At 40.5% G+C, this 24,807-nt stretch overlaps 1 protein-coding gene across 1 annotated transcript in view; it reads left to right on the top strand.

The window, feature by feature from the left end:
* The window catches only part of TBC1D9 (TBC1 domain family member 9), a 38,191-nt gene extending 16,431 nt beyond the window's left edge, over positions 1 to 21,760 (top strand). The window contains exons 4-21 of the mRNA XM_065736328.1: positions 114 to 342; positions 762 to 1,023; positions 2,270 to 2,477; positions 5,055 to 5,261; positions 5,709 to 5,879; positions 6,336 to 6,486; positions 7,907 to 8,121; positions 9,923 to 10,040; positions 10,936 to 11,221; positions 12,430 to 12,559; positions 13,489 to 13,587; positions 13,694 to 13,762; positions 14,860 to 15,100; positions 18,278 to 18,343; positions 18,674 to 18,760; positions 19,466 to 19,540; positions 19,672 to 19,772; positions 20,719 to 21,760. Coding sequence (XP_065592400.1) covers positions 114 to 342; positions 762 to 1,023; positions 2,270 to 2,477; positions 5,055 to 5,261; positions 5,709 to 5,879; positions 6,336 to 6,486; positions 7,907 to 8,121; positions 9,923 to 10,040; positions 10,936 to 11,221; positions 12,430 to 12,559; positions 13,489 to 13,587; positions 13,694 to 13,762; positions 14,860 to 15,100; positions 18,278 to 18,343; positions 18,674 to 18,760; positions 19,466 to 19,540; positions 19,672 to 19,772; positions 20,719 to 21,444 — 3,441 coding nt within the window. The 3' untranslated portion in view covers positions 21,445 to 21,760. The remainder of the gene's footprint in view (positions 1 to 113; positions 343 to 761; positions 1,024 to 2,269; positions 2,478 to 5,054; positions 5,262 to 5,708; positions 5,880 to 6,335; positions 6,487 to 7,906; positions 8,122 to 9,922; positions 10,041 to 10,935; positions 11,222 to 12,429; positions 12,560 to 13,488; positions 13,588 to 13,693; positions 13,763 to 14,859; positions 15,101 to 18,277; positions 18,344 to 18,673; positions 18,761 to 19,465; positions 19,541 to 19,671; positions 19,773 to 20,718) is intronic.
* The last annotated feature ends 3,047 nt before the right edge of the window (positions 21,761 to 24,807 follow it).

The following is a 24,807-nucleotide window of genomic DNA, read 5'->3' as shown; positions in this document are numbered from 1 at the left end:
AATTGCTGTCACAGCTAACTGTTGTGGCCCTGACCACTGACTGTGATGGCATTAAGGATATCTGATAACCTGTAGCAGTTAATATGCTGTGTACTTCTTTCACTCCCTTCTAGGGTATCATTGCTGAGTACAACAAAATCAATGGCATCAAGGAGGATGATGACACAGAAAAGTTTAAGGAAGCCATAGTGAAGTTTCACAAGCTGTTTGGGATGCCAGAAGAAGAGAAATTAGTGAACTACTACTCTTGCAGTTATTGGAAGGGGAAGGTTCCTCGTCAGGGCTGGGTGTATCTCAGCATTAATCACCTTTGCTTTTATTCTTTCCTAATGGGACGGGAAGGTATGTTTTACAGTGAAATGGTGGTTTGTGCATCTAAGAATTGTTAGAGAGCCTGCTGTAGTTGGTTACTATTTGCGTTCTGACATATTTGGGATGCAAAGGCAATACTGCATGAAGTAGAAGCAGTGAGCATTTCCTTGGTTGTCCATGCTGCTTAACTGTGTACTTGCTGCCTTACAGGAGAGGCTAACTATATACCTGCGTGTTGTGTTCAGTATAGAAATAAATGATATTTAAACTCTTTCATCTACTCTTAGTCAGGTGATGAAGTTTGTTATACCAGCTCATAGCAGTGTCATTTTTGCTGTCCTTCTAGCTTTTCAAGATGGAAGTGAATACACTTTATAGTAACTGAAAGGTGAATGTTTTTGAATACACTAACTTTTTTGGACTGTGTATTTTTGTTTGCTTCTGTTCAGCAAAATTAGTTATCCGTTGGGTTGATATCACTCAACTTGAGAAGAATGCTACGCTGCTCTTCCCTGATATGATCAAAGTGAGCACAAGGTCCAGTGAACACTTCTTCTCAGTGTTCCTTAATATCAGCGAGACATTTAAACTAATGGAACAGCTTGCTAATATAGCTATGCGACAACTTCTGGACAACGAAGGGTTTGAACAAGACAGGTCATTGCCCAAACTGAAAAGGAAATCTCCCAAAAAAGTATCTGCACTGAAACGGTGAGTGGCACTGCCCCTTAGTCGTTTGCTTTTCCTTGTTCTTTTTACTCGCAGCGTTCTGTAATGAAGTTTGCTAATGATGCTGCTACGTAGTGTTATTCCAGAAGGGAGTGATTGATTCTAGATGGTGGCAAAAGGTGTGGAATTACTTAGATTCAATTAGTTGGTCTCCTGTTGAAACAGGAACAGGAGAATATACACATATGCGAAGCAGGAGAAATATTTGAGTTGTGCTCTCATTTGTTCAGAAGCTCCTTTATGTATCACTTGATGCTGGCTGCATTGGATAATCTGTTGCAAGATCTCTTTAAGAAAACATGTCTCACATTCATACTCAGGGCTGAATTCTGAAACTGCTGGGTGATGGACTCCATCTAGAACTACTTCATTACGTTATAAATCAGTCGTGTTAGTGAGCCATACAGAATTGTAACCATTCTTTGTTTATATTTCTCATTACTTTGTGACATCTGACATGTTTTTTATCACTTAAATTTGTCTTTTCTTTTGGAGTACAGACCTGTAATTCTTCAGTGTTCTGCACCAAATATGTTATCAAGGCTAAATCTTGTGATTTCAAGTCTTGAAATCAAGACTATAGACCTACAAATTCCATTCTGTTAATGAAAAAAAAAACCAACCCAGAGTAACATCTTTGGAATAATATTATGCAATCTCATATTTAATAATCACTTTTGTTGGAAAAGACTCTTAAGATCATCAGGTCTTGACTACACCTGATGCTATGAGTCCACTGCTAAACCATACCTCTGTGCATGATGTCCACACATCTCTGAAGTACCTCCAGGGGTGGTGACTCCACCATCTCCCTGGACAGCCTGTTCCATCTTCTCTTTGAGGAAAATTTTCCTGATACCCAGTATCCAAACCTCCCTTGTCACAACTTGCAGCTGTTGCCTCATGTCCACTGGATTCATTACGTACACAGGTAGATAATAGAACCAATTGCCTAAAGATCACCTAGTCTGTTTCTTCTGAGAAGTCAGGGCCATTGTTTCTAATTGTGGTAGGTTTCTTTTTCTTATGTATCTTAGAATCTCCCAGCAAGAGAGGTGATGCATCGCTTACAAGCAAACTATTTCTGCTGTTTGCTGTATGCTCAGTGTTACTGAGTTGTGTGCTGTAGGTCATGTGCATTAGCTTGTATAAAACAGACGTTTAAAAGTATTAAGTATTTTTTAGAGCAGGAGACAGTTTTTTATGGTGTCTTTTTTGTTTGTTTTAGGGATCTTGATGCCAGAGCAAAGAGTGAGAGATACCGTGCATTGTTCCGACTTCCCAAGGATGAGAAACTAGATGGACACACAGACTGTACTCTGTGGACTCCATTCAACAAAATGCATATTTTGGGTCAGATGTTTGTTTCTACAAACTACATCTGCTTTACTAGTAAGGAGGAGAACTTGTGCAGCCTTATTATCCCTCTTCGAGAGGTAAATACTGGTAGATTAGTGGGGCAAAATAATAAAGTAATATTGTATTGGAAATTGCATTGTAGCTTTTTTTTTTTCCAATGTTGAAGAAAAACTCTTTTCATCCCATTAATTTCCTGTGAGCATACTATTCTGATGTGTTCCATGTAATGCTTAATGACTATATACATCTTAGCTCTAAGATCCTACTACTGAAATTCACTGGGAGTTTTCCCTGACGGTTTTCATGACCTTCAAGAGTCAGTCCCCTTGCATAATTTGTATTCTGTTTTATGCTTCTATGGTACACTTTTTATGTCTCATAAAGTAGGTTGGTAAGAATTCCTAGATAGATGGGTAGAACTTCCTATTAAAAAATGTATCAGATAAGACTTCTGTCAGATTGTAATCCTAACGAATTCAATCATCTCTTAATACAGACAAATTTGAAATCATTTATTGCTGTACTTGGAATGCATTTGTTAGTGTTTAATAAATGAGTGTATCGCTCTTTTTAAAGGTAGTTGTTAAAAGTAGATTTTCAGTAAAAATAATGCAAGTTAGATGGAATGGAAAAAAAGAATCGTACTAGGGAGGTTTTATAGAATTGACTTGCTTTGTGGGTTGATGGAGAAATATGTAGTCTTGAGCATATTAGCAAAGCATATCTAAACAAGGCCAGTTAGCTCATCTGAAGAAGCAAAACAAATTGTATTTGTTTGGAAACCTTGAAGTATAGCTTCTCTGCAATGACCTTGGTTATCTGAGAAGAGGCATTTGACTGTGGTTGTACTATCTGTGTGGAATTTTGAGGGAGCAGCAGTCCTCTGAGTAAAAGGGTAGAGGAGGGAACAAAGTCTGCATTTAACAGGGCTTCTTTCTGCAAGTGTATTCAGCATCTGATTTGATAACCATGACCTCAGTAGCATGTGATTCAAAGCAGCCTGGAAGCTTTAAGAAGTAGCTGAAGAAAGAAATGGTTCTTGTGAATAGGTACGACCTCAGCACCAGCAGGAACAGTAGGTAGCAACGGCCATTGAAATAAGAAGTCAGTATTAACAACTGTAAGGGAAGCTTTCTGTTTAATTAAAGCTTTGCCTCAGACCCAGTGTTCTGTGACAACCTGGAGTCGTTTTGATACAGAAATCAGTGACAAAGTATTGATTGAGAAATGGTGGTTGGAAAAGATTTTCAGTAGCTGATTACACTATCCACTGCCCCAGTGTGTGTAGTCTCCAAGTTTAGCACTTCAGGTACCTTTGTCTACCTGAGTATATGTAGGGGGATTTTCAGCTGCTATTGTAGCAAAGCTTACTTACTATAACGTTTGACCTGTGCTTCTATAAGTTCTTCTGTGCAGATCATGCCCAAGCAGTTCTTAAATGGAGTGGAAAAATAATGTAGGAAGAATTTCTAGCTTCCTTCAAGTTAAGGAAGGACTACAAGACCTGAAACAAAAAACCTGAAGTTGGCAGGATGGAGAAGAGGTTGAGGATCTGAGCTGCATGTTGAAGCCTTTAAATCTATTTTTAAAGAAAATATTGTGCGAAGCATTATCCTTTCAGCTGGAGAAGTTTTAATATTCTAGCACTATTGTCTCACTATTGATCCCTACTTGAGGAAAAAAAAAAGTGTGAGAGGACAAAAGAAAAAGTTTAAAAAAAAAAATAAACTGGAATGTGCCCTCTTTTATACCAAAGGCAGTAAGACAGATTTTATCACCTAGGAAATTCTTGAAACTCAGGAAAAATGAAAGTACTTAAAATTGCTTTCTGAGCTGTGCATAGATTTGGTTGGTTGATTTGCTCCTGAAGCCATTAATAATGCTGTTACAGAATTCATCCACAGTGTGCAACTTATCCCTGAGATTTCTTGGTGTAAACATGCTTTACCAAAGATTCAGGAAACTTGTGCCATGTACTCAGTAGGTGGTAGTAGAATGTAGCGTGGGTACTGCTTACAGATGGGAATTCAGTTAGGTTAATGATAAGCTCACTAACAGCTGAAGGCCAAGCAAGCTGGCATGTCAGAAGATAGATGTTTTCATTTGTAAGGAAGGGTGTGGAGCTAGTTTCCCGTAGCTGCAGGTTTCTGTGCATTGTGAAAATGCAGTCAAAATAACAGCTGTTATCACAGTTTGTAGCTATAATATAATAGGAGTGTTCCTGAAGAAGGAGGAAAAAAAAAAGGCTTATTCATGTATGTTAGCAATAAAAAGTGAGCAAAATTCTTTGCTTATTCAGCCTATATTACTGCTGGGGACCAGGAGAAGGATTTTGAGGTCCCGCAGAAAGCCCATCGATCTGTATCCCACATAATAAATCTTTTGCTACCTGTTGTAAAATGAAGCCTGAGAAAAATAAATTAAGCAGAAAAAAAAAGGAGTTTTGCTGGAGAATGTACATAAGTCAGTTGTAGGTGGATGGCAGTGTTCGTCTTTAGACTGCTGAGTCTTTTAATCTATATCCTGTTCTGCAGTTAGAGGGATGCCTATGATATGAGGGAGGAAGGGGACATGGGTTTATTGTACTTAAATGGTTTCTTAAAGCAAGCAGCTCAATTCATGAAGATCTTCAGGTGCAGCTGTTTTCTCCCTAGGTGACAATAGTGGAAAAGGCGGATAGCTCCAGCGTCTTGCCCAGCCCGTTGTCTATCAGCACTAAAAACAGAATGACATTCCTGTTTGCCAACTTGAAAGACCGAGACTTTCTTGTACAGAGGATCTCAGATTTTCTGCAACAAACCACTTCAAAAATATACTTGGAAAAAAATATGTCTGGAAGCTACATGAGTTCTGATGACGAGGTATGTAAGGGGAACGTGTATCACTGATTACAAGGGAGTTTTAACATGGCATAAGAGGGAAGACATCAAAAACATTAAACTTTGCCTAAGGCCACGCTTTGGGACCCTGAAATCTTACCTTCTGTGTGTTACTGCTTTTAGTTCCCCCTAGGATGATCAATTAAAATGTTGTGTATCTTTTTCATGATAGATGTGAGAGAATTCAACACTGAAGTGGAAGCTGCTTTAACTCCTGCTTTCGCATTCTGCAATCACAGTATATCTTTACAGAAAGTAGTGTGTTTATCTGTTAAACTGACTACTGTTCTGCTGCTTTATGCTCACTCAGATTTCATTTCTTCACTTTGAGTTAGCTTTTAGCATATGGAAACAGAAGTAAAAGAAAGTAAAAAGTCTGGGCTAAGGCTTAAACCCCATGCCTGTATTGTTTGTGACTGGTTTCTACAGGTGTTTACAAGATCAAGTAGTATTGTTTCTGCCAGCACTCATAAAAGCCTGAGCTCCGAGTCAGAAGGAGAACGACAGTTCAATCTCAATGGCAATGGCATTCCAACAGCAACTCAAGCTTTAATGACTATGTATCGACGAAGGTCACCTGAGGAGTTCAACCCCAAGCTGGTAAAAAATACCTTGGAGCCCCATACGTGACTGAGAAAAGCGGTGTTTACTTTAAAAGAAATGATTTTAAGCCAGAAAAGTTTCACTCTGCCACCGTAAGGTCTCTACAAGAGGCCTTTTTCAGAAGAATAAAGCATTGCACGTGCTGTTGCCCTGCCAATACAAGCTACTGCACTGCATTAAAAAGCAGAGTTGGTTGTAAAGCAAGGAGAGTTTGCACGCCTGAATTTAAGTACAGCTGCTTCAATGGTATTCTTTTTAATAGCAAGATCTGATAGGATAGAAATTAAGAAAAGGGAGAAGGCAGAGCGTTAATAAGTGAACTGGACTATAACTGTGTTGTTTATTGTTTTATTGAAGAGTTAGAACATGACAGGCTTTTAGCTCTTAGCATTTCAGTGGGACAGTGTTAGAAGGAGGAGCCACATCTTCATGCATTTCTTTCATTGCTTTTAGGCTAAAGAGTTTTTGAAAGAGCAAGCCTGGAAGATTCACTTTGCTGAATATGGCCAAGGAGTGTGTATGTATCGTACAGAGAAGACTAGAGATCTCGTGCTGAAGGGCATTCCAGAAAGCATGAGGGGGGAACTCTGGCTGCTGTTCTCAGGTAAGTATTTGTTCAGATTAGGGGTGTGGGTTATTTTCCTTTAAGCGTGAGAGGAGAGAGGGTTTTGAAAATATCTGAGAGTGTAGTTAAAACAAAAATGTTAGGAGCAAGTAAGGCTGTGATTGTTAACAGGCACCAGACTGGTTTAGGCAAGAGTTCTGTTTAGACAGGAAAGTCTTTTTACAAATAAGACTCAGATAATTAATGAAGAATATAAAAAAGCAGAGTCTCTGTTACCAGAAGTCAGTAATGTAGAGGCTTCCAGATGTTTAACGGCTATCTGCAGGCCTGCTTCATATCTGTTATCATTTCTGAATCCAGCTATACTTCTGGCCTTCACAATAAGCTGATGCAAGGAATTCCTAAATATAAACGTGTTGCTGTGCCCCCGTGTGGAAAATAATGAGAAAATTTTCATTCCATTCATGTTTTTTGAATCATGGATCAAAATCAAGGGTTTTCTACATCTGTGTCCCCTTATGCATTTCTTTTCAAAGCTGAGGGAATTGATTTGCTCTAATACATTGTGCATGGAAACGAGCCTATGCATCAGGTTTTCTTCGTACCTTTACACTTTCTGGATGCCTTCCTGAGTTCTGTCCCTGAAACTGAGATCATTTCAGAACTACCTTAAAACATTTAGAATGTGAGGTCACCAAGAACTTTGTATGATAGCATAATTAAGCTTTTTTAAATTTTCTTTGCTAACAACGCCTAGTCTTTGACATCTTCTCTTTACTAATGGACATGAAAGGGATGTTTTCAGAAAATGCACGCAAGAATGCACACACCTATCCTGTTAGGGTCACCACTGAAATCTCACAGCAACCCTATGAGTGTGTAACAGTGTCCCTAAGTCAGGTTGAGTGCCTGCCCATAATGACAGGTCATTTTCAGGAGGGGGAGTAAAGCTTAAGAGTTCCTGTCTTCTCTCTTTTTGGAGGATGCAGCTGAGATGCTGCATTTTCTGCAGTCGAGCATGATCTCTTCCCTCCTTAGGGCAAGTAGCTTTCTCAGACATGTTTTGAGTTCAGGATAATGAACCCCACAGCCAGCTGCAGAGAGAGCTCATGATACCATGTGATGGCACTGCTCATTTGTTCTTCATGCTTCATGTTTCATCTTAAGTGAAGGAGAGGCTTCTTTTTTTTTTTTTCCTGCTCTCTCCTAAATTTTGACATTAAAATGTCTAGAGAAGACAAGTAGAGCTGTACTCTCTCAGTCATCTCTGCAGTATCTTTTTTTTTTTAGATCATTTTTACTAAGCTAACATTTCATATTTGCTTTCAGAGTGCTTGTTGGAGTTTAAAACTGATGTTCAAGATGAAAGGATAGCAGATGATTGTCGTGTTGGGATGTTTTATCTGCTAAGCCCTGTTTTTTTTTCTTGTGGTTTTAATTACTGTTCTTTCACTCCCAGGAGCCATTAATGAAATGGCCACTCATCCTGGCTATTATGAAGACCTAGTGGAAAGATCAATGGGGAAGTATAACCTCGCCACAGAAGAAATCGAGAGGGATCTGCACCGCTCCCTCCCAGAGCACCCTGCTTTCCAGAATGAGATGGGTATTGCTGCTCTAAGGAGGGTGTTGACAGCTTATGCTTTTAGAAATCCAAACATAGGATATTGTCAGGTAACTGAAACACCTCGGCACTCCTTCACTTTCTGGAATTCCAACTCTTCCCTTTTATTCCTTTGCACGCGCTTGAGTATTTAACAGTGGAAGTTCACTGATAATGGTAAAATGCTGTGAGGAGAAATGTCAGTGCTGCAGAATTATGGTAGCGCTGAGGTCAGAGGGATTTGGTGCAAAGGCCTGCTCCAGCAGAAGCACTTGCAGTGCGTGGTCTTCTGTAGTCCTGTTTTCTGCCTGTAAATCCAGAGACTGAGCACAAGATAACAACAGAACTGTACAGAATTGTTCTACAGAAGACAAAAAGTGAGCCCCAAAGATAAGTTCTTTGGGTACTGTTAAGCAGAAAAACTTTTTAAAGGCTCATCTTTGAATTTTGGCCCACTTATTGCATATATTAGTCCACATTCTCAATGATGTAATTAAATCAGGCAAAACAAACTGGAAAAAAACAAGCCTACTGTAAAAGGTACAAAATACTGCTGTGATTACACTGGTACAAGTAATGCTGAGCAGCACATAATTTAAGAGTTTTTATTCCCGTGATTCAAGTCAGTGTAGTTTCTGGTCTGAAATCTCTGTTTCTTGGTACGTAATTGTAACAAATCACCTGGGCTCTTCCTCCTTCCCCCCAAATTTTGCCTCTTTTTTTTGTAAAGGAAACTTGAAATCAGGAGTGTTAGTTAAGAACTTTGTTTAATGTCTGACTTTAGATACAGAATTGTTTGTACTTCCATTTACTCATGCTAACAGTATCATGAATTATTTGGTAACAAATATAACATTAAGCAGTAGCTACAATAACCTTTTGAAAGGTTGCTTAACAGAAGAGCAATAGAAGGGCACTGTGTTTCTAGTTCATAAAGCTGTCAGGATAATTGTATGGAGCCTTGAGACTTGGTTCGTGGCTTTCAGAATGCTGATTCATGGTTACAGGGAGAATTCAGGCTCAGCAGTATTTCATATGCGGTAGAGAAGGCAAAAGAAAGTAAAAGACTTTGACTGAGTTATAAAGTTCTGAGTCTCATTTGAAACCTTAATTGCTGTTTCAGAGTAGATAATGATCAAGCTGGAGCCTTGAAAAGCTAATGACTCATGATCTTAAATGACCAGCTAATTCCTAAAGACAAAAACAGCGAAGAGAATTGCACTGAAATGCTTCATCTCTTCAGACTAACAGGAGTCTAGTCAGAGGATCCGAGCAAACAGTTCAGAGGTTATTATACATTGTTGTGATATTTGAAAAGGATGGAAATAGTCTGTAGAAAAAGCTATCAAGAGAACAGTTGAACACGGATAGCAACAGTGAGAGGCTTATGTTTTTCACTGTTGAACTTCTGTTGTTTGTGACCAACACTGTTACTGACGCATGCCTCAGGCCATTAATTCATGTCCTTGTACTGACAGAGAGCATGGGGAGCTCAGGCTACCTCTGCAAGCAGTAATAGATCAGCAATCATCATCAGTGCTGTAGGAGGCGTTTGGTCTGTGTAGGACTCGGATTCCCTCAGAGCTCTTATTTACAGAATACTGGTAGCAGCAAAACCAGATGCTTGCAGACTTCTGTAGGCCCTTGATTATGCAAAGAAATCGTGCTTTTTTAAAATACATATTGTAGAAATAATTCACTTTTGTCGTTTGGTTGAGGCTTTCTTCAGCTCTCCTGTGAGCGCTGGGAAAAGTGCGAGGTCTGCAGAGGGATCTTTACAATTTTCTGACAGTGGCAAGCACTTACTTGCCCACTTACTGTGCTATGTGTTAAAGGAATGGGTTCAGCAGTTTGTATTTGTCCTTCTTTTAGGCTATGAATATTGTCACTTCAGTTCTTCTCCTTTACGCAAAAGAGGAGGAAGCTTTCTGGCTGCTGGTGGCTCTGTGTGAACGTATGCTACCTGACTACTATAACACAAGAGTTGTTGGTATGCTATGAAATTTCTTGTTAAGAACTGCAGTAAACAGTGTCCCAAAAGAACCATTTGTGGCATAGAAACTGTTGTGAATGTTCACAGCAAGGCTGCTTGCTCAGACAGAATATAAGCAGTTTCCTAAACAGATATTGTGCTGGTTAGAAATTTTTTCAACAACTTAGGCTTACGTGGCATTCTAAAGTGGGCTTGAACAGAGCACGTCTGAAAGTTGTGGGAGGCTAAAATTGGAATTTTAGAAGATCCAGTTACCTAATGAGGGTGGAAAATAGGAGCTGTGACAATTTACAGCAGAGTTCTTTGTGCCTTTTCACTTCTGACTTGAAAGAGCAGTGGTATCTGAAAGCTGTTACTATCAGATGACAGTTTTCTTGTGTATGTGAAAGTAAATGACTCTTTGCTTTATCGGGGAAACTGTCTTTCCTGTAACTCACAAGTGCCTGAGATACTCCTTCTTGATGAACTGCTTAAGATACTGATGATATGGCACAGATCTAACCACGGGTTCTCTTAGAATAAATCCAAGCCCTCACAGGCAAGTCACCTTGGCTGCCTTCAGTAACTATCACTGAAAAGTACTATTCTGTTAGTAATGCTAGATATTAAGCCATAGTAGAATTTCTGCAGTCACAAGTCAGGTCACAATCTTGACTCCTTATTAGCTCTCATGAAGTCTGTAATTAAACCAAGAAAACTTTACTGTGATCTAAGTGCAGCTCAGTAGTGAAATAGGATTTATTTCTCTGAAAGTGAGAAAGTGCATGTAAGAATCATGTAAAATATTCTTAATTTTTCTGTCTACAGAGAAGATGATTTCTTTTTCCCCAAAGGATGATGTGTTCAGTTGCTCCCAAATTAACAGGCATCCAACCTTGGTTATTTTCAACAGGAGCGCTGGTGGACCAGGGTGTCTTTGAAGAGTTGGCTCGTGACTACGTTCCTCAGCTTTATGACTGCATGCAGGACTTGGGTGTAATATCCACTATTTCCCTGTCCTGGTTCCTGACTCTTTTCCTCAGTGTAATGCCATTTGAGAGTGCTGTGGTGGTTGTGGATTGTTTCTTCTGTGAAGGAATAAAGGTGATATTTCAGTTAGCACTCGCTGTCCTCGATGCTAATGTAGACAAGCTGCTTAATTGCAAAGATGATGGAGAAGCCATGACAGTCCTGGGAAGGTACTTATTGCAGAAAATACAGTGTCTTTGTTTTTCTTTTTGCTTCCGTTTCTGATTTATATTCTGTTAATGCTGAAGTTTAAACCAGTACACCAAATGTGAATCTTTTACATGCTTATAGTACTTCTCCACCTGTATACAGCTTACAGTAGTATTTAGTGACTTAACAAAACACAAGTTATCCCTTCAAGACATTCAAAGAAATGTTTCCAAACCTAGTTATAAAAACTTATTTATGCTTCAGCTTTTATTGAATCCTTTATAAGTGCTTTTAAGAAAAGGCCTAGATATCAAGGGAAATTGTTTTGGGAGTGGACTAAAGAGAAGAATTAGGTAAACTCTTGACTGAATGAATTTGGAGGAAGCCAATAAGTAGACTAGATTGAGTCATTTAATACAAACTAACACTGCTGTGTGCAAGCTCTAATTTCCTGTCATTTGGTGGTACTGTTTAGATTTCAAGGTGCTGCTGAGACTGCAGATGTTTTTCCTAATATGTTTTATGACTATCATGGAATGGCTTAGGTTGGAAGGGAGCTCAGAAATCATCTAGTTCCAACACTCCTGCTGCGGGGCAGGGATGCCAGCCACTGAATCAGGCACTATATCAGACTGCCCAGGGCCCCAGCCAACCTGGTCTTGAACACCTCCAGGGATGGGCCATCCATACTGAACTTCTTTGGAATTAGGACAGAGTGTTGTTCTCTTTCCTCTGAAGTAAAATCCCCACTGTTTACTGAGGATGCAGGTGTTGTGCAGCTGCCAAGTAGAAGGCAGATTCACAGCAATTGCACCGGGGGAATGACATATCATTTAAAGCCCATTGCAGCAAGGTTGGACAGTACTAGATGGGGATGTGTAGACCGGAGGACGCTGACCTTGGTTCCAGTGGTATTCATAGTGTCATTTTGCATACTTAAACAGCCAGAAAGACCAAAATCACTTCAGTGAGCCACACATGAACTGTGACTAGTTAAGTTTGAGCTCTTTCTCAATAAAGGTAATGTATTCAGAGAGCTACCATAGCTCTGAGAAAAAGCAATGGCAGGGATTAGGATTTGGCAAGGTGCTGATATAACAGCTGTGTAGTTAACAATCACTTCTACATGTAATTAATCTATTTTTTTACCCTTACCCTGTCATCCCTAAGATGGGAGGGAGTACAATTGAATCTTAGGTTTCTCATTTCATTTTATTTTTCTCACCAGGTATTTGGACAGCGTAACTAATAAGGATAGCACTCTTCCACCCATTCCTCACCTTCACTCACTGCTCAGTGATGACGTAGAGCCTTATCCTGAGGTGGATATCTTCAGACTGATTAGGTCTTCCTATGAGGTAGGATAGGATTTCTTAACAGGTACTTGCCAGCATGCAGTAGTTCTGTTTTACTTTGTAGTTTTGCTTTGCTTGGAATTGAAAGTAGAAGAAATATGAAGTCAGTCACCTCAGAAAACCAAAATAGTGGGATGGTAGGGAGCTAGTCTGTCTTTTTAGCAATATGACATCTGTTTCAGAGTCACTTCCTATGCCCCTAAACCCTCTGTGTTTTAGTAATGAGATATCTATTTAAAGGAAATAGGTAATCCTTAGCATATTCTGTGCTGAACGACAAACAGGATCAAGTTAGATGCATACTACTCATTTGCACAGTGTTGTAACAGGAAGAAGGGTATTTCTGTGAAGTTGCTCCCTTTTGTGTTTTATTCTGATTTCCTCATCGTGGAAGACATCTCGTGTTGGCTTAACAATGAATATTTATGAGCATTTATATGAATAACCTGACTCCATGGGGAGCCAGTCTGTTTGTTTGGTGCTCATGCAGTACAGAACCTTGTTGCTCTATACAGATAAATTGCTAGCTATACTCCTATATAATGAGGCAAAAAAAAAAGAAGTTTGACAGAAACAGTAGAGAGGTGCAAAAAGAGAACCAGGTCCATGGAAGTTGTTGGTTCATTTGATTATTAAATCACCCAACAATTCTGTGGTAAGCCATTGAGAGGGGGGAAAAAAAAGCCAACATAACAAGACATCTGTTATTTCATGATTGCTACATTCCTCAGTTAGCTAGATGCAGCGAGGGCCGGGAGCTCACTGCGTTACAAGTAGAAGTACCAAGCAAGAAAGCATATCTTTACTATTTTTAGAATTTTGGCTGTGATCCTTCCCTTAACTGCATTGCTTAAGTACATGAAAGGAAAGCTGTACGTAGTTAAAACGCAAACTACTGTTTTTGTCTTTTTTTTTTCCAATTTTCCCTTAAGAAATTTGGAAGTATCCGAGCAGATTTGATTGAACAAATGAGGTTCAAGCAGAGGCTGAAAGTTATCCAAACCCTTGAAGATACGACAAAGCGCAACGTGGTAAGTACTGAAATAATGTTCTGTACCAAGTCTGAAGTCCCATCCGTTTCTGAAATGTGAGACGTGGATTTCAAATGCCTAAAAACTGTTGGTTATGTTTCAAAAGGTACGAACTATTGTGACGGAGACTTCTTTCACTATCGATGAATTGGAGGAACTGTATGCTCTTTTCAAGGTAAAGGTGACGTCAAGATAAGATCATGTGCCTGCAGGAAAAGCAAATGTTTCTATGTGATACAGGACTGGGTTGTTTGCTAAAGGCCAGGCTGTGTCTGTGAGTTTTCTGTCAGGTATCTTAATACAAACTTGAGTTATCTGCTTGATTACTGAATATATATTTAAAAAACAGTTTTTAAAAGTAAGGGAAGAATTAATGTAATATGTGATTTGTTCGTGGAAAAAATAAGTATGCATAAACACAGTAAGCTTTTATGTAATACAAGTCAACACAAAGGAGCTTTTGATCCATCTTTATAAACTCGTCTCTCTGTACCTGATTTTTAGAGTTGAACACAAAAATAGCCATCTTAATGTTTCATTAATATTAATATTAACAGCTGACTTTTTGCTGTTGTTAGTGCTTTAATGTAGTATTTGGAAATGTGGTGTCACAAAGTGATGTCTTAGTTAAGTGTACAGCAATATACAGATTTAATTAAAACACTATAGCTTGCCTTCTGTTTGCAGTGCCCTGAAAGAAGATACTTAAATCCTCTGGTTTGGTAGCAAAGAGATTTATGATATCCCATGAAATATTACTTCCCATCTGTAATATCGAGGCCTAAGATTGTCTCAGTCCTGCAGTGGCTGTTTCCAGTCTGCTGTGGAAGTAGGGACACTGACACAGTCCAGTGTGGAGAATCACTGTGCAGTGCTAAGACTTCTTTCTTGAAGTTCCTGAGTTGATTCGAGGTAGATTCCACTGAAATTAGCTGTAGGGCTTCCACTCACTGCAGTAGGACTAAGAAACGTAGATTTGCATGTGGTGTTTTTGAAACTGTATGGTTAAAAAATAATAATCAGCTAATTTCTTATACCCTGAAACTGGAGATTCCGTGGGACCTCCCTCTTCCTGACTCTTTTTTTTATATAGAGATATCATTTTATGGGGATGAATCTCTTGTAGAATTGCAAGAGCTAGGTAGATGGAAGAATGTCTGTTACTCTTGTGTAGTTAAGAGTGCGTTGTAAGAGTTTTGTTCCTTTCTGATTGATAACGGATGAGCTGTTTTACAGAGGTGATGACAACCACAGCGTTTGCCTTGTGTTTAGGCAGAGCATCTGACTAGCTGCTACTGGGGAGGAAACAGCAATGCTATTGACCGTCACGATCCCAGCCTGCCTTACCTGGAGCAGTACCGTATTGATTTTGAGCAGTTCAAGGGAATGTTTGCTCTCCTCTTTCCTTGGGCATGTGGAACTCATTCAGATGTATTAGCTGCACGCTTATTCAGACTTCTTGATGAAAATGGAGACTTGCTCATCAACTTCCGTGAATTCGTGTCCGGGCTAAGTAAGGAGAATCCACAGCACTCTTAAAATAATCTGACTAAAACAGTTTGTTTCTAAAGGGGATCCAGTCTGTCACAAACGTACTTGTTTTATCAGCTATCAGATAACGAGTTTGCGTTTTATGTGTGCTGGTTTGCGTAAGTCCTCTCTTGTTTTAAGAGCTGTTCAGTTAATTTAGTCTCGTATATGGCAGCAGTGCCTGCAGGGGTTGAGGTTGATGTCAGTAGGTGCATCTACACTAGGCATGGGTGTATCACACTGGGAGGACTGCTCATGGGCCACACACTGATTGAAGCCTGAGTGGTTCTGTGTGGCAGTGTGTTGGGCACGGCCTCATATAGCTGCACCCCAGACCTGGTGCGAAGCAGTATTCCCAGCTGTCCCAGGAGGGCCTGGCTGAGAGCCCAGCTGTAGGTCTCCCTTAAAGACACAAGGCTTCATTTTGCTCCTGATGCTTTCTCATGTGACCAAGCAAAGCCCTGCCTCCTTTAAACATGAACTCATCTAGAAATCATTGCATTAAGACACAGTCTTCTTTATTCCTGCTTCAGCAGCAGCTGTCAGTGTTAACATCAATGAACACATCTGCATCTGGATGAAGACTTTTAAACGTGACCAGAAGATAGTGGCTCGTCTTCCACAGACCTTGACAAACCATCTGGCATACTCCTCCCAAATGGAGTATCAGTGATTGCTGCTCTGTTGTACTGCTTCCTACTGCCAGTGGTTTGAGGGTGGGATTCTGTCTTGCTTGGAAACCCAGCTGTGGCCACAACAGCCGGCAGTCACCAAGCATTACTGGAGAGGTACTGGAGGCTGTGACGGGATTGCGCTGAGAGCGAGTTTGCAAGAATTCTATGTGAGAAGCTTCACTGAATCCTTTACAGTCTCTTGTTGCTGTAGCTGTATCGCAGCTTGATGCAGTCTCTTATAGGTGGGAGTTGGACCTCAAGAAGAGCTAGGAATTTGAGATGTTATCTGGAGGAGGCGATGATGTTCTCTCTCAGAAGTAATCCTTCGTACTTCACTTTGGACACGTTTTATAGGTGAAGATAAATTTTAAAAAAGCAGCAACAAAACCAACCTTTACTTCACAAAGCACTCCTGTCTTCTTTTCTGTGCACGCCTGCCTGGATTTCCCTGACTGCTGACTCACGGAGACTGTATGTTTAGTGGTGCAGTTACTTCTAATCCATGTGCACATAGAAGGAGCAGGAGGAGGATACAGTCAGGGTGTTGGTTTTGTTTGCTCCTGAATAAAAAGGGGCTTCTCTTCAGAATTCTGCTGACTGCTCGTGTGTGTCCCTAAGTAATAGGAAGGTATCACATCTCACAGCGTATGCAGTACTACTTAGGTTACTTCTGCAGTCAATAAACAGACCTGTGGATTAAGAGAATGGGGTAGAAGTAAACTGAAGAAGGAGAAAATGATGATGCCGGTTGGATAGGGAAGTTAAGCATCATTACTGGGGAGTGTGACCCAAGAAAGTCTTGAAGCAAGATTTCAAGAGCTCGAAGTCAATATTGCAGCAAAGGGAATTTGTGAGCGCCAGGACTAAGAATAAGCGAAGTGAGGCAGGAGCTGGCTCTTCATCAAGTAGTTAAGTTTCAGGGCTGGTAGCCTGCACCTAGGCAGGAGCATCAGCTGCTGCTTGGAAGCACCTCAATCAATGAGAGGAAAGTGGGGCTGGGGGCAGCAGAATGGCGAGTTTAGAAGCTCAGCTGCTGTAGCACAGAAGGCATGAGGTGGAGCCTCATGGAGCTGTTGGGATAAGACATGAGTGAATTGTGTGTATCATCCTTGCACCACTCGTTTAAAACTTCTGGATAAGAACTGGCAGAGTATCACACCCCAAAAAGATGAAATTACTTGCAAAGGTCTCCCTGACTCCACAGTAGGCACACGTCTGCCAGAGGTCTGTTTCTGCCTCTTGACTTTGTGGCTGTGGGCTAATGTTGTTTCTTGGCTCATCCTGGGGTAGGGGGGTAGCCCAGTGCAGCTGACTGCCGGGCAGTTCCTGTAAGCTGCCAGTAAGCTGTTTGTCCCTTTGCAAAACTGTCTGACCTCTTCTGGGGGAGGCCCACGGGGTTGTCTGCAGGAGCATCTGGCTGACATCTGATCCTGCATTGTGTTGTGTTAATTTCTGTACGTTTTGAGGAGAAAAAGAACCTTTCGTGAGAAAGCACACAGATGCATTTCAGGAAGAAAAAAAAAGAGAAAAATGAACCCAAAAGCAATGCTGTTTGAGCTTTTTCAATACTCATTACATCAGGGAGATGGACGAGAACAAGCCTACAGGTGTCACCAGGTAGCCTGTGTCCTGAAAGCATTTAAAGGACCAAGTTAAAAGTAAAATGACTAATGTAGATGCACCAACTTCTTGAGCTTGACATCTTATTTATTGCAGTCTTAACAGTGGACTATGGTAGTATTTTTAATCCATGCTTTCTTGTCGTTTGCACAACAGAGGTAGGTTGACGCTGTAAGGTAAAGTGAACCTGTTCAACGTAGTTAATCAATGTTAATTCCTTTATTTCCTAATTACGTGTCGTAAAAAGGATGATTTACGAAGAAGTCCGATTTTAGGTTATTTTGGTGCTTTCAAATGAACTAACATCAATTTACTTAATACAGTAGTCTGCTTAAATTTCATGCAGCTAAATTCAGAAAGGAGTTGAGGTAGATATCTGTCACCAGAAGGTATTGCATAAATATCAAGTTAGCCCTTGGCTGAATGGTGATGAATAGCGTTTGTGTTTGCATGAATGTCTTCTTACTATTTTTGCTTCTTCCTGAGAAGTGTTCTAAATCATGTGATGTTTTTATTGGATCCTCAGATCAGGAAGTTTGAAGTCCACAAAAAAATGTCATCTTTACTTCTAGCTGGGGACCTTTCTTAATGGCAACATGGTGGTGACTGCTCATTTTTGAGAGTTATAATTGAAGTATAACATTTTAAGTACGGTGTTCCGTGTTCTCATGGTATTAATTTATTTCTACTGCAGACCTTATCCTCTTAGAAGTCAGATGACTGCTTCCTGATCTAGCTGGGGCTGTAAAGGTGGTACAGTGATGTAGCTGTGGAGTGTAGCAGCTTCTAAATGCAATGTTCTAGCAATAATAAATAGAATGGTGTTGAATACTGAGTGTTAACATACTGTATACAATGCTGTTTAGGTGCAGCATGCCATGGCGATCTTACAGAGAAGCTAAAGCTACTGTATAAGATGCATGTTTTGCCTGGTAAGTAAATTATATTAAAATATCTTTTAAATACATTTTTTTGTGGCTAGAACTGAACTTTGGACCAGAGTTGGCCGCGGTTGTCTGTGTCAAGGCTTTCTTCTCGGGTTCTCCACTGGATCGATACAAGTATTTTCAGAAAGATATTTTTTGATTGGTTTACAATCCAGATCATTTTCACAGATGTTTCATCTCCAGTGAACTGAGCCTTTACATCTTCAAGCTATTATTTCTAGAAAGCAAAATGTTAAGTGTGTCAATTGGAATTTTTTGTATCTTTTATGGAAGTGTAGTGTTTTTAATGAAGTGGAGTTTTGTGGTATCGCTTAGATCCATCCCCTGAGCAAGAGGAACCAGACTCTGCTTTTGAAGCCACTCAGTACTTTTTTGAAGACATCACTCCGGAGTGTACGCACGGTATGCATCCTTTGTCTTGAGTACGGCAGTACGAGGTAATGCACTTCAAAAAAGCTGCGTTTTCATTGGGTCAGACTCTGTAAGTGAACTGTTTTCTGTAAGAACTATGTAGCCTGTGTACCTATTTTGATATCCTTAGTGGGGGGTGTGTGGGTGTGTGTGTGTACCACAGGGGCTCCCCCGGATTGTGCATTGGAGAATAATGTCTTCCTCCCTCCCCCCCCTCTCTCCCTTTCCCGACTGCATTGTCTTAAATGACATTCTCTTCCTTGGAGATGTGTGACATTCAGTTTCTTTCATTACCCGTCCAGATTACAGAGAGAAGTAAGGTTGTCTGAAAACACGGATAAGAACTGACTAGAGCTAGAAGTTTAAAGTCATAATAGATAAAACAAGGTGCTTTAATATAGCCAGCAAACATGAGTCGTGCTATAAACTGTTTGGGTAGTGGCAACACCAAGACTAATCATGGTTTTACACAAAAAATCCAAGTATTTTTAACAGTAAGTATAAATGAAAGTAATTACAAATTATATGGCATTTGTCAGGAGACATAAGAATAAACGAAGTCATGGTTTAGTCTTAGCATTTTTGCTCTGCATTTTCTGTAATGTGAACATTTTATGTATTTCGTACTGCACACTTGAAATCTATTTATAGATGTAAAACCACAGTGGTCTCTCTCCCCACCCTTTTATTTTCTAGTTGTTGGTCTAGACAGCAGGAACAAACCAGGAGTAGATGATGGGTTTGTTACAGTGAGTCTGAAAACGGACAAAGGTATGCATGTTGTCTCCCTCTGAATTACATCTTTTAATTTCTTGACAAGATACTCCTGTTGAAAATGGAAAAATATATCAAGATTTCTTAATGTGCTTTTCTCACATCTCTGGGTAATCTGTTGATAACAGGCAAGAAGAGTTCACAAGAGAATCGAAATTACCTGAGAATGTGGAGCCAAGAGAATAAATCCAAAGCAAAAAACTCAAAGGACTTGCCCAAGCTGAACCAGGTATCTCTACTGACATTTACTTCTCATGAACTTCAAAATTTAAAAACATATTTAAGTTATTCAATACGTTAATGCTAAGTAAGGGTTTTATTTTGTGGCAGATAGTATTTTTTTTCTTTTTTTACCAACACAGCAGTCAGCTGAATACATAAGTTAGTTGCCTTCAACATAGTGGCATTCAGCTCCCAGAATGTCATGAAAGGGAGATGCATACATATAGGAATGATGAGGTGTTATTTAGACTTATAGATGGAGGGTGATGTGACAGTGAATGTTACCAACAAGCACATCATGCCCTGAATTTATGGTAGCTGGGAGAAGCATTTTGTGTTTGGTAATTTATGCTGTCAGTCTCAAATCCGTAGCAGCTAGGGAGAGTAAAGACATGTTGGAACAGCTGTTCCTTCCAGAGTTTATGGGGAAAGTGTTCTTACAGGGAGTGTAGTATTTCTTTCTTTAGGTAGCCCTAAGCAAATCTTCTCCTTCCTATTAGTCAGTTGTGAAAGGTTTGCCTTCAGCTGAGTTACCGCTGCCAATTAAAAGTGCACCACAGGTCACTTCTTTCATTTCTCTTTACTTCTCACTGGTTTTATCAGACTACTAGTTACACTAATTCCAATAAGAAAAGCCACTGGAATGAATGCTGTGTCTCACTGCTCACCCTCTGTTACCCTCCTCTGGCCGCAGAGGGAGAAATTTGTCATCTGTAGGAAGGAACACACGGTAGTTTAGAATATTCTAGATAGCTTTCAGAGTGGCAACACGCATGGCTATCCAATAATGAAAATGGTTTCTGGACTCTACCCAGAGTATTTTCGGTTACGGTTAAGTCGTGCAAACTGTTTTCATCCCTCTATTCCAACCTTCTTTTAAACTGGTTTGCTAGATCTCGGAAGCTGCATTTGTTTCCTGCTCTCTCATTAATGTTTCCTCCTCCTGTGTGCAGGGACAGTTCATCGAACTGTGCAAGACAATGTATAATATGTTCAGTGAAGACCCCAATGAACAAGATCTGTACCACGCTACCGCTGCTGTGACAAGCTTGCTTTTGGAGATAGGCGAAGTCGGAAAGCTCTTCTCGGTACAGCCCACGAAAGAGGCAGACAGCAGCAGTAACAGTTGCAGCAAAACTATTCAGAGCGAGCTGTTTCAGAAGAAGGACAGCCAGCAGTACCCCCTCGAACAGCACAAGCCGTTCCAAGGCAGCCTCGTCACCAACGACGCGGAGGCCATTTGCACTGAAAGCGCCCTGGGCATGCAAATGGAAGACATTAAACTTGAAGACTCTTCTCCCAGGGACAACGGAGCCTGTTCTTCCATGCTCATTTCTGATGACGATACAAAAGATGATAGCTCGATGTCCTCCTACTCGGTGCTGAGTGCAGGTTCACACGAAGAAGAAAAGCTGCATTGCGAGGACATTGGTGAGGACACTGTTTTAGTACGGAGCAACCACACCACTTCTCTTCATAGGAGCACTAGCATTGACAGGGACTGGGCCATCACTTTTGAACAGTTTTTAGCCTCCCTTTTGACTGAGCCAGCGCTGGTCAGGTACTTCGATAAGCCCGTGTCCATGATGGCTAGGATTACTAATGCTAAAAATGTAAGGATGATGGGTAAAGCAATCACCTCGGCCAGCGACTACGAAATCTCTACTATGTCGGGATGAAAGGCGGTTGTTCTGTTTTGTTTTTTATTTTTTCTAGTATGTATTTATGAGTACCTGGCACAGGCCTTGGTATTTGCAAAGCGTTCATTGTTTTCACTAATGTGAAAATGTCGGGGTGTATACTTAACTGTCTTGAAGCATAATCACTCTTTCTGTGGGAAATGTTACACGAATGCAAATTTTATTCGAAATACAGAAACAAAATATCAGTTGTCAGTGAAGTGTGTGTATTATTAACCTTGCTGTCAATTTTAAATGGTAAAGATTAGTTCTTCTAAATGTAAACTTAACGCTGATATTTGTGTGCATTTTTAAAACAGACATATACAGAGATCTGATTTTAAAAAGAAAAGAAGAGGAAGTACTTAAAGGGATACTGTCAACCTGAGTACGACTTGAGGGTGAAATTAAGTTCCAGGCACCATCCCTGCAGGATAACTTGATGGCATATAACTTCTTTTTTTTATTATTATTATTATTCCCAAAGAGGTTACTGTCTTTGAAGGTATGCTTCATTTTTGTTTTCCAAATATGTGCAAGATCAGCTCGGTGATGCCTGCCTGGGGCCTAACTTCCCTTGCTTGAGAATGGCACACTCTAAAGTCAAAAGGGCATCCCAAGGTGAGCTGGGACATCACGCAAATGTGGTTAAGTACGATGATTTCTGCTCCAGCAGAACGCAGAGTCCGTTTGCCTTTCCCTCAGTACAGCCACCCCCAGCTTCAGCAAACCCAGCAGAGGGACAGCCCTCGGCCGCCAGGGGGAGATGCCTGTCGTGACCCTGCCTGGAGCTCTGTTCCTAACAAGCAGACTTGGAAGCCTTGCTGCTGCTGTGCTCCAGTCAGTGTGTGCAGGTACCAAAACAGATTGGTGGAGTCCCCGTAAAATCGAGAGATGTTTTTAGAAATAAAATAAAATAAAAAAAAACAACAACACAAAAACACAAGGTGTATAGCTGGATCTACAGAGTATTTAGCTTAGCTTTTCAAACTAACCTTTACCACCAATTTATTCTATCCTTGTTAGATTAAGAAGTTAAAAACCTGTATTGCGTAAGCCTTCATTTACAACAGTGTAAAGTAGAAGTAATGAAAAAGCTGCAAGATAATGTAATTGAATGTTTAAGTCTTACTGAGAACACTGTCACTTTATATCAAATGAATAGTATCCTGTATCAGCTTACTGAATAATATGTTAAAATGCAAACTGGAGCACCTGCACTTTCAATCCTTGCTTCTTTTATACAGATATTCAGGATTTTTTTAGATTTTGTTAGCTGTTTTATAGTTCATACTTGTTCAGTTCCGGACCATGCTTCTATGCCTAATCTTTATTTGCTGTTTGAAGAATATTTTCTGTAGAATACTGTTGATTTTTTTTATACTCCTGTATATTGCAGCCATGTAACTTGCAAATTTTTAGCAGAAGTTGTGTTTATTTTTTATTTTAAAAGAATGCTTTTAAACTGTCAGATGAAGTGGTTTTTAACCACAAATAGGTGATGTAAACAAATAAAATACACTGCACAGATCTGATTTTTAATATTAAAGTCATGCTAGAGGGAAAGTAGGTGGTTGGTTTTATTACAGAGGCAGATGACTTTGATTCTACAACACCAGCTTTCAGAAGAAAAACGTTTGCACTTCTGTTCATTAGACACTTGGATGTGTTTAATTCCATCTGCAACCAGCAAGCAGTCCCCTTTGGCCTCTCACACTGAGCAGTTCCATGGAACGCTTTTCCCTGTTGGTGTCACATTTGGTGACAACAGTTGGTAATGCTTCTTCACGACCCACAGGTATTTTGTAGAGCATCTGTGTTTTGCCATAGCTCGCTAGGCATGCTTCTATGTTTGTCAATATTAAAATGCTTTTCAGCCTCACAACCGTGGCAGTAATAGAACAGATATATCTAATTGGTAAATATGTATTTATTTTTGAAACTTACCATCTTGCTGTATGGGAACTGCTGAATCACGGCCTGAACCACGGATGGATCACCTGAGGCAAGCACTGAGTCAGCCATGGGAGCACAGGTGGAGGCAATGCACCTGTGTGACTGGAAGGGGTGGAGCCTGGCTCCAACTCTCCTAGACCCCAGTTAAGGGCTGACTGCCACTGGGAAAGGATCTCTTTCTGGAGATTGCTCCTTTGGAGTTTCTTGCCATGAGCCTAGGATACGGGTGAGCGTTTTCCTTTATTTTGATTGTCTCTTTTCCATCACGATAATCTTTCTAACTATACTGTCCGTAAAATATCTCGTTTGCAACACTACTTGGTATTATTCATTCTGTTCACCGTTTTTATGCATATCAGCAATCTGCCACACACCCAGAGAGTTGTGTGGACTGCAGATGAAGAACATTTCATCCTAAAAAGAACTTGCCAGTTGCGCTCTACCTGCCAGAACTGGCAGTCTCACAGCAAAATAACTTCCATCTGACGAGAGGAGGCATCCACAAGGATCTTTCCCATCCCCGTAGCCGTTTACAAGGTGACTTCTGTTTGTCTTTCTGCACAGCCTTCCTTACCTTTCTGAATCACACAACCATCCCAACGATGCTTTTAAGCGTGAGTTGCGTCATCTCGAAGAGTTGCTTTTCTCTGGGAAGCAGCCAGGTGAGCCGAGTTCTCCGGGCATTTTGGTTAAACCTGATAGGGGCTGCATCCCATGGCTGCCCAGTGGGTGTTTGTTTGATGGCGACAGCTGCTGCAACCTGGGTGTGCAAGCTGGTGAGAGGAAGGTTACTGAAGTTCAGCTGACCAGCATGCAGACCTTCATTCATGCGAAGACCTTCAAGAAAACGTGAGTGCATATTTGAAGTCTTTGTATACCTACATGTGTTGTGTAAGCAAATCTCTTGACTGATGCGTTTAGAGGTAGAGACTCTTGAGTCTGTGAGCTGTTGGTCTCACAGCCAGAACAAAAAGGAAGACCACCTTCCTCTTGAGATCTGAAACGTGTGTCTGGATGCTGGTGTGCTGCTTGTCTGGTTTGGGAGGGGCCTGGGAGCAGGGTGGGTGCTGCCCGCCACGTGACAGACAGTGGAGCCGTGAGGGAACGGGAGTTTGTTTCATGCAGCTCTATTTAAAGTAGGAGGGGAAGCTACACAGAAACATTCTTCCGTTTTCTTCAGTCTGTCCTTCAACTTTCTCAGATACTCGTAGTGCATAAAGTTAAATGTTACCTATTTATCACAACTTCTAATTCTGGGTATTAGAGGTAAGGACAGCATTTGTTGGGGCTCATGAAGGCTCACTCGACTTGTGTTTTTGGTAAGCAGATGGAGAACTCATGTACAGTGTTATGCCTACTGACTTTCAAAGGGTTCTGTAGAGAAAAGTACCTTCAGGGGTTGGATAT

The sequence above is a fragment of the Cyrtonyx montezumae genome, unplaced genomic scaffold (assembly GCF_038088225.1).
Source record: "Cyrtonyx montezumae isolate F1298 unplaced genomic scaffold, pur_monq_1.0 scaffold_2, whole genome shotgun sequence".
NCBI lineage: Eukaryota > Metazoa > Chordata > Aves > Galliformes > Odontophoridae > Cyrtonyx > Cyrtonyx montezumae.
Note: the sequence above shows the minus strand (reverse complement) of the source record. Positions and strands in the feature narration are given on the sequence as shown.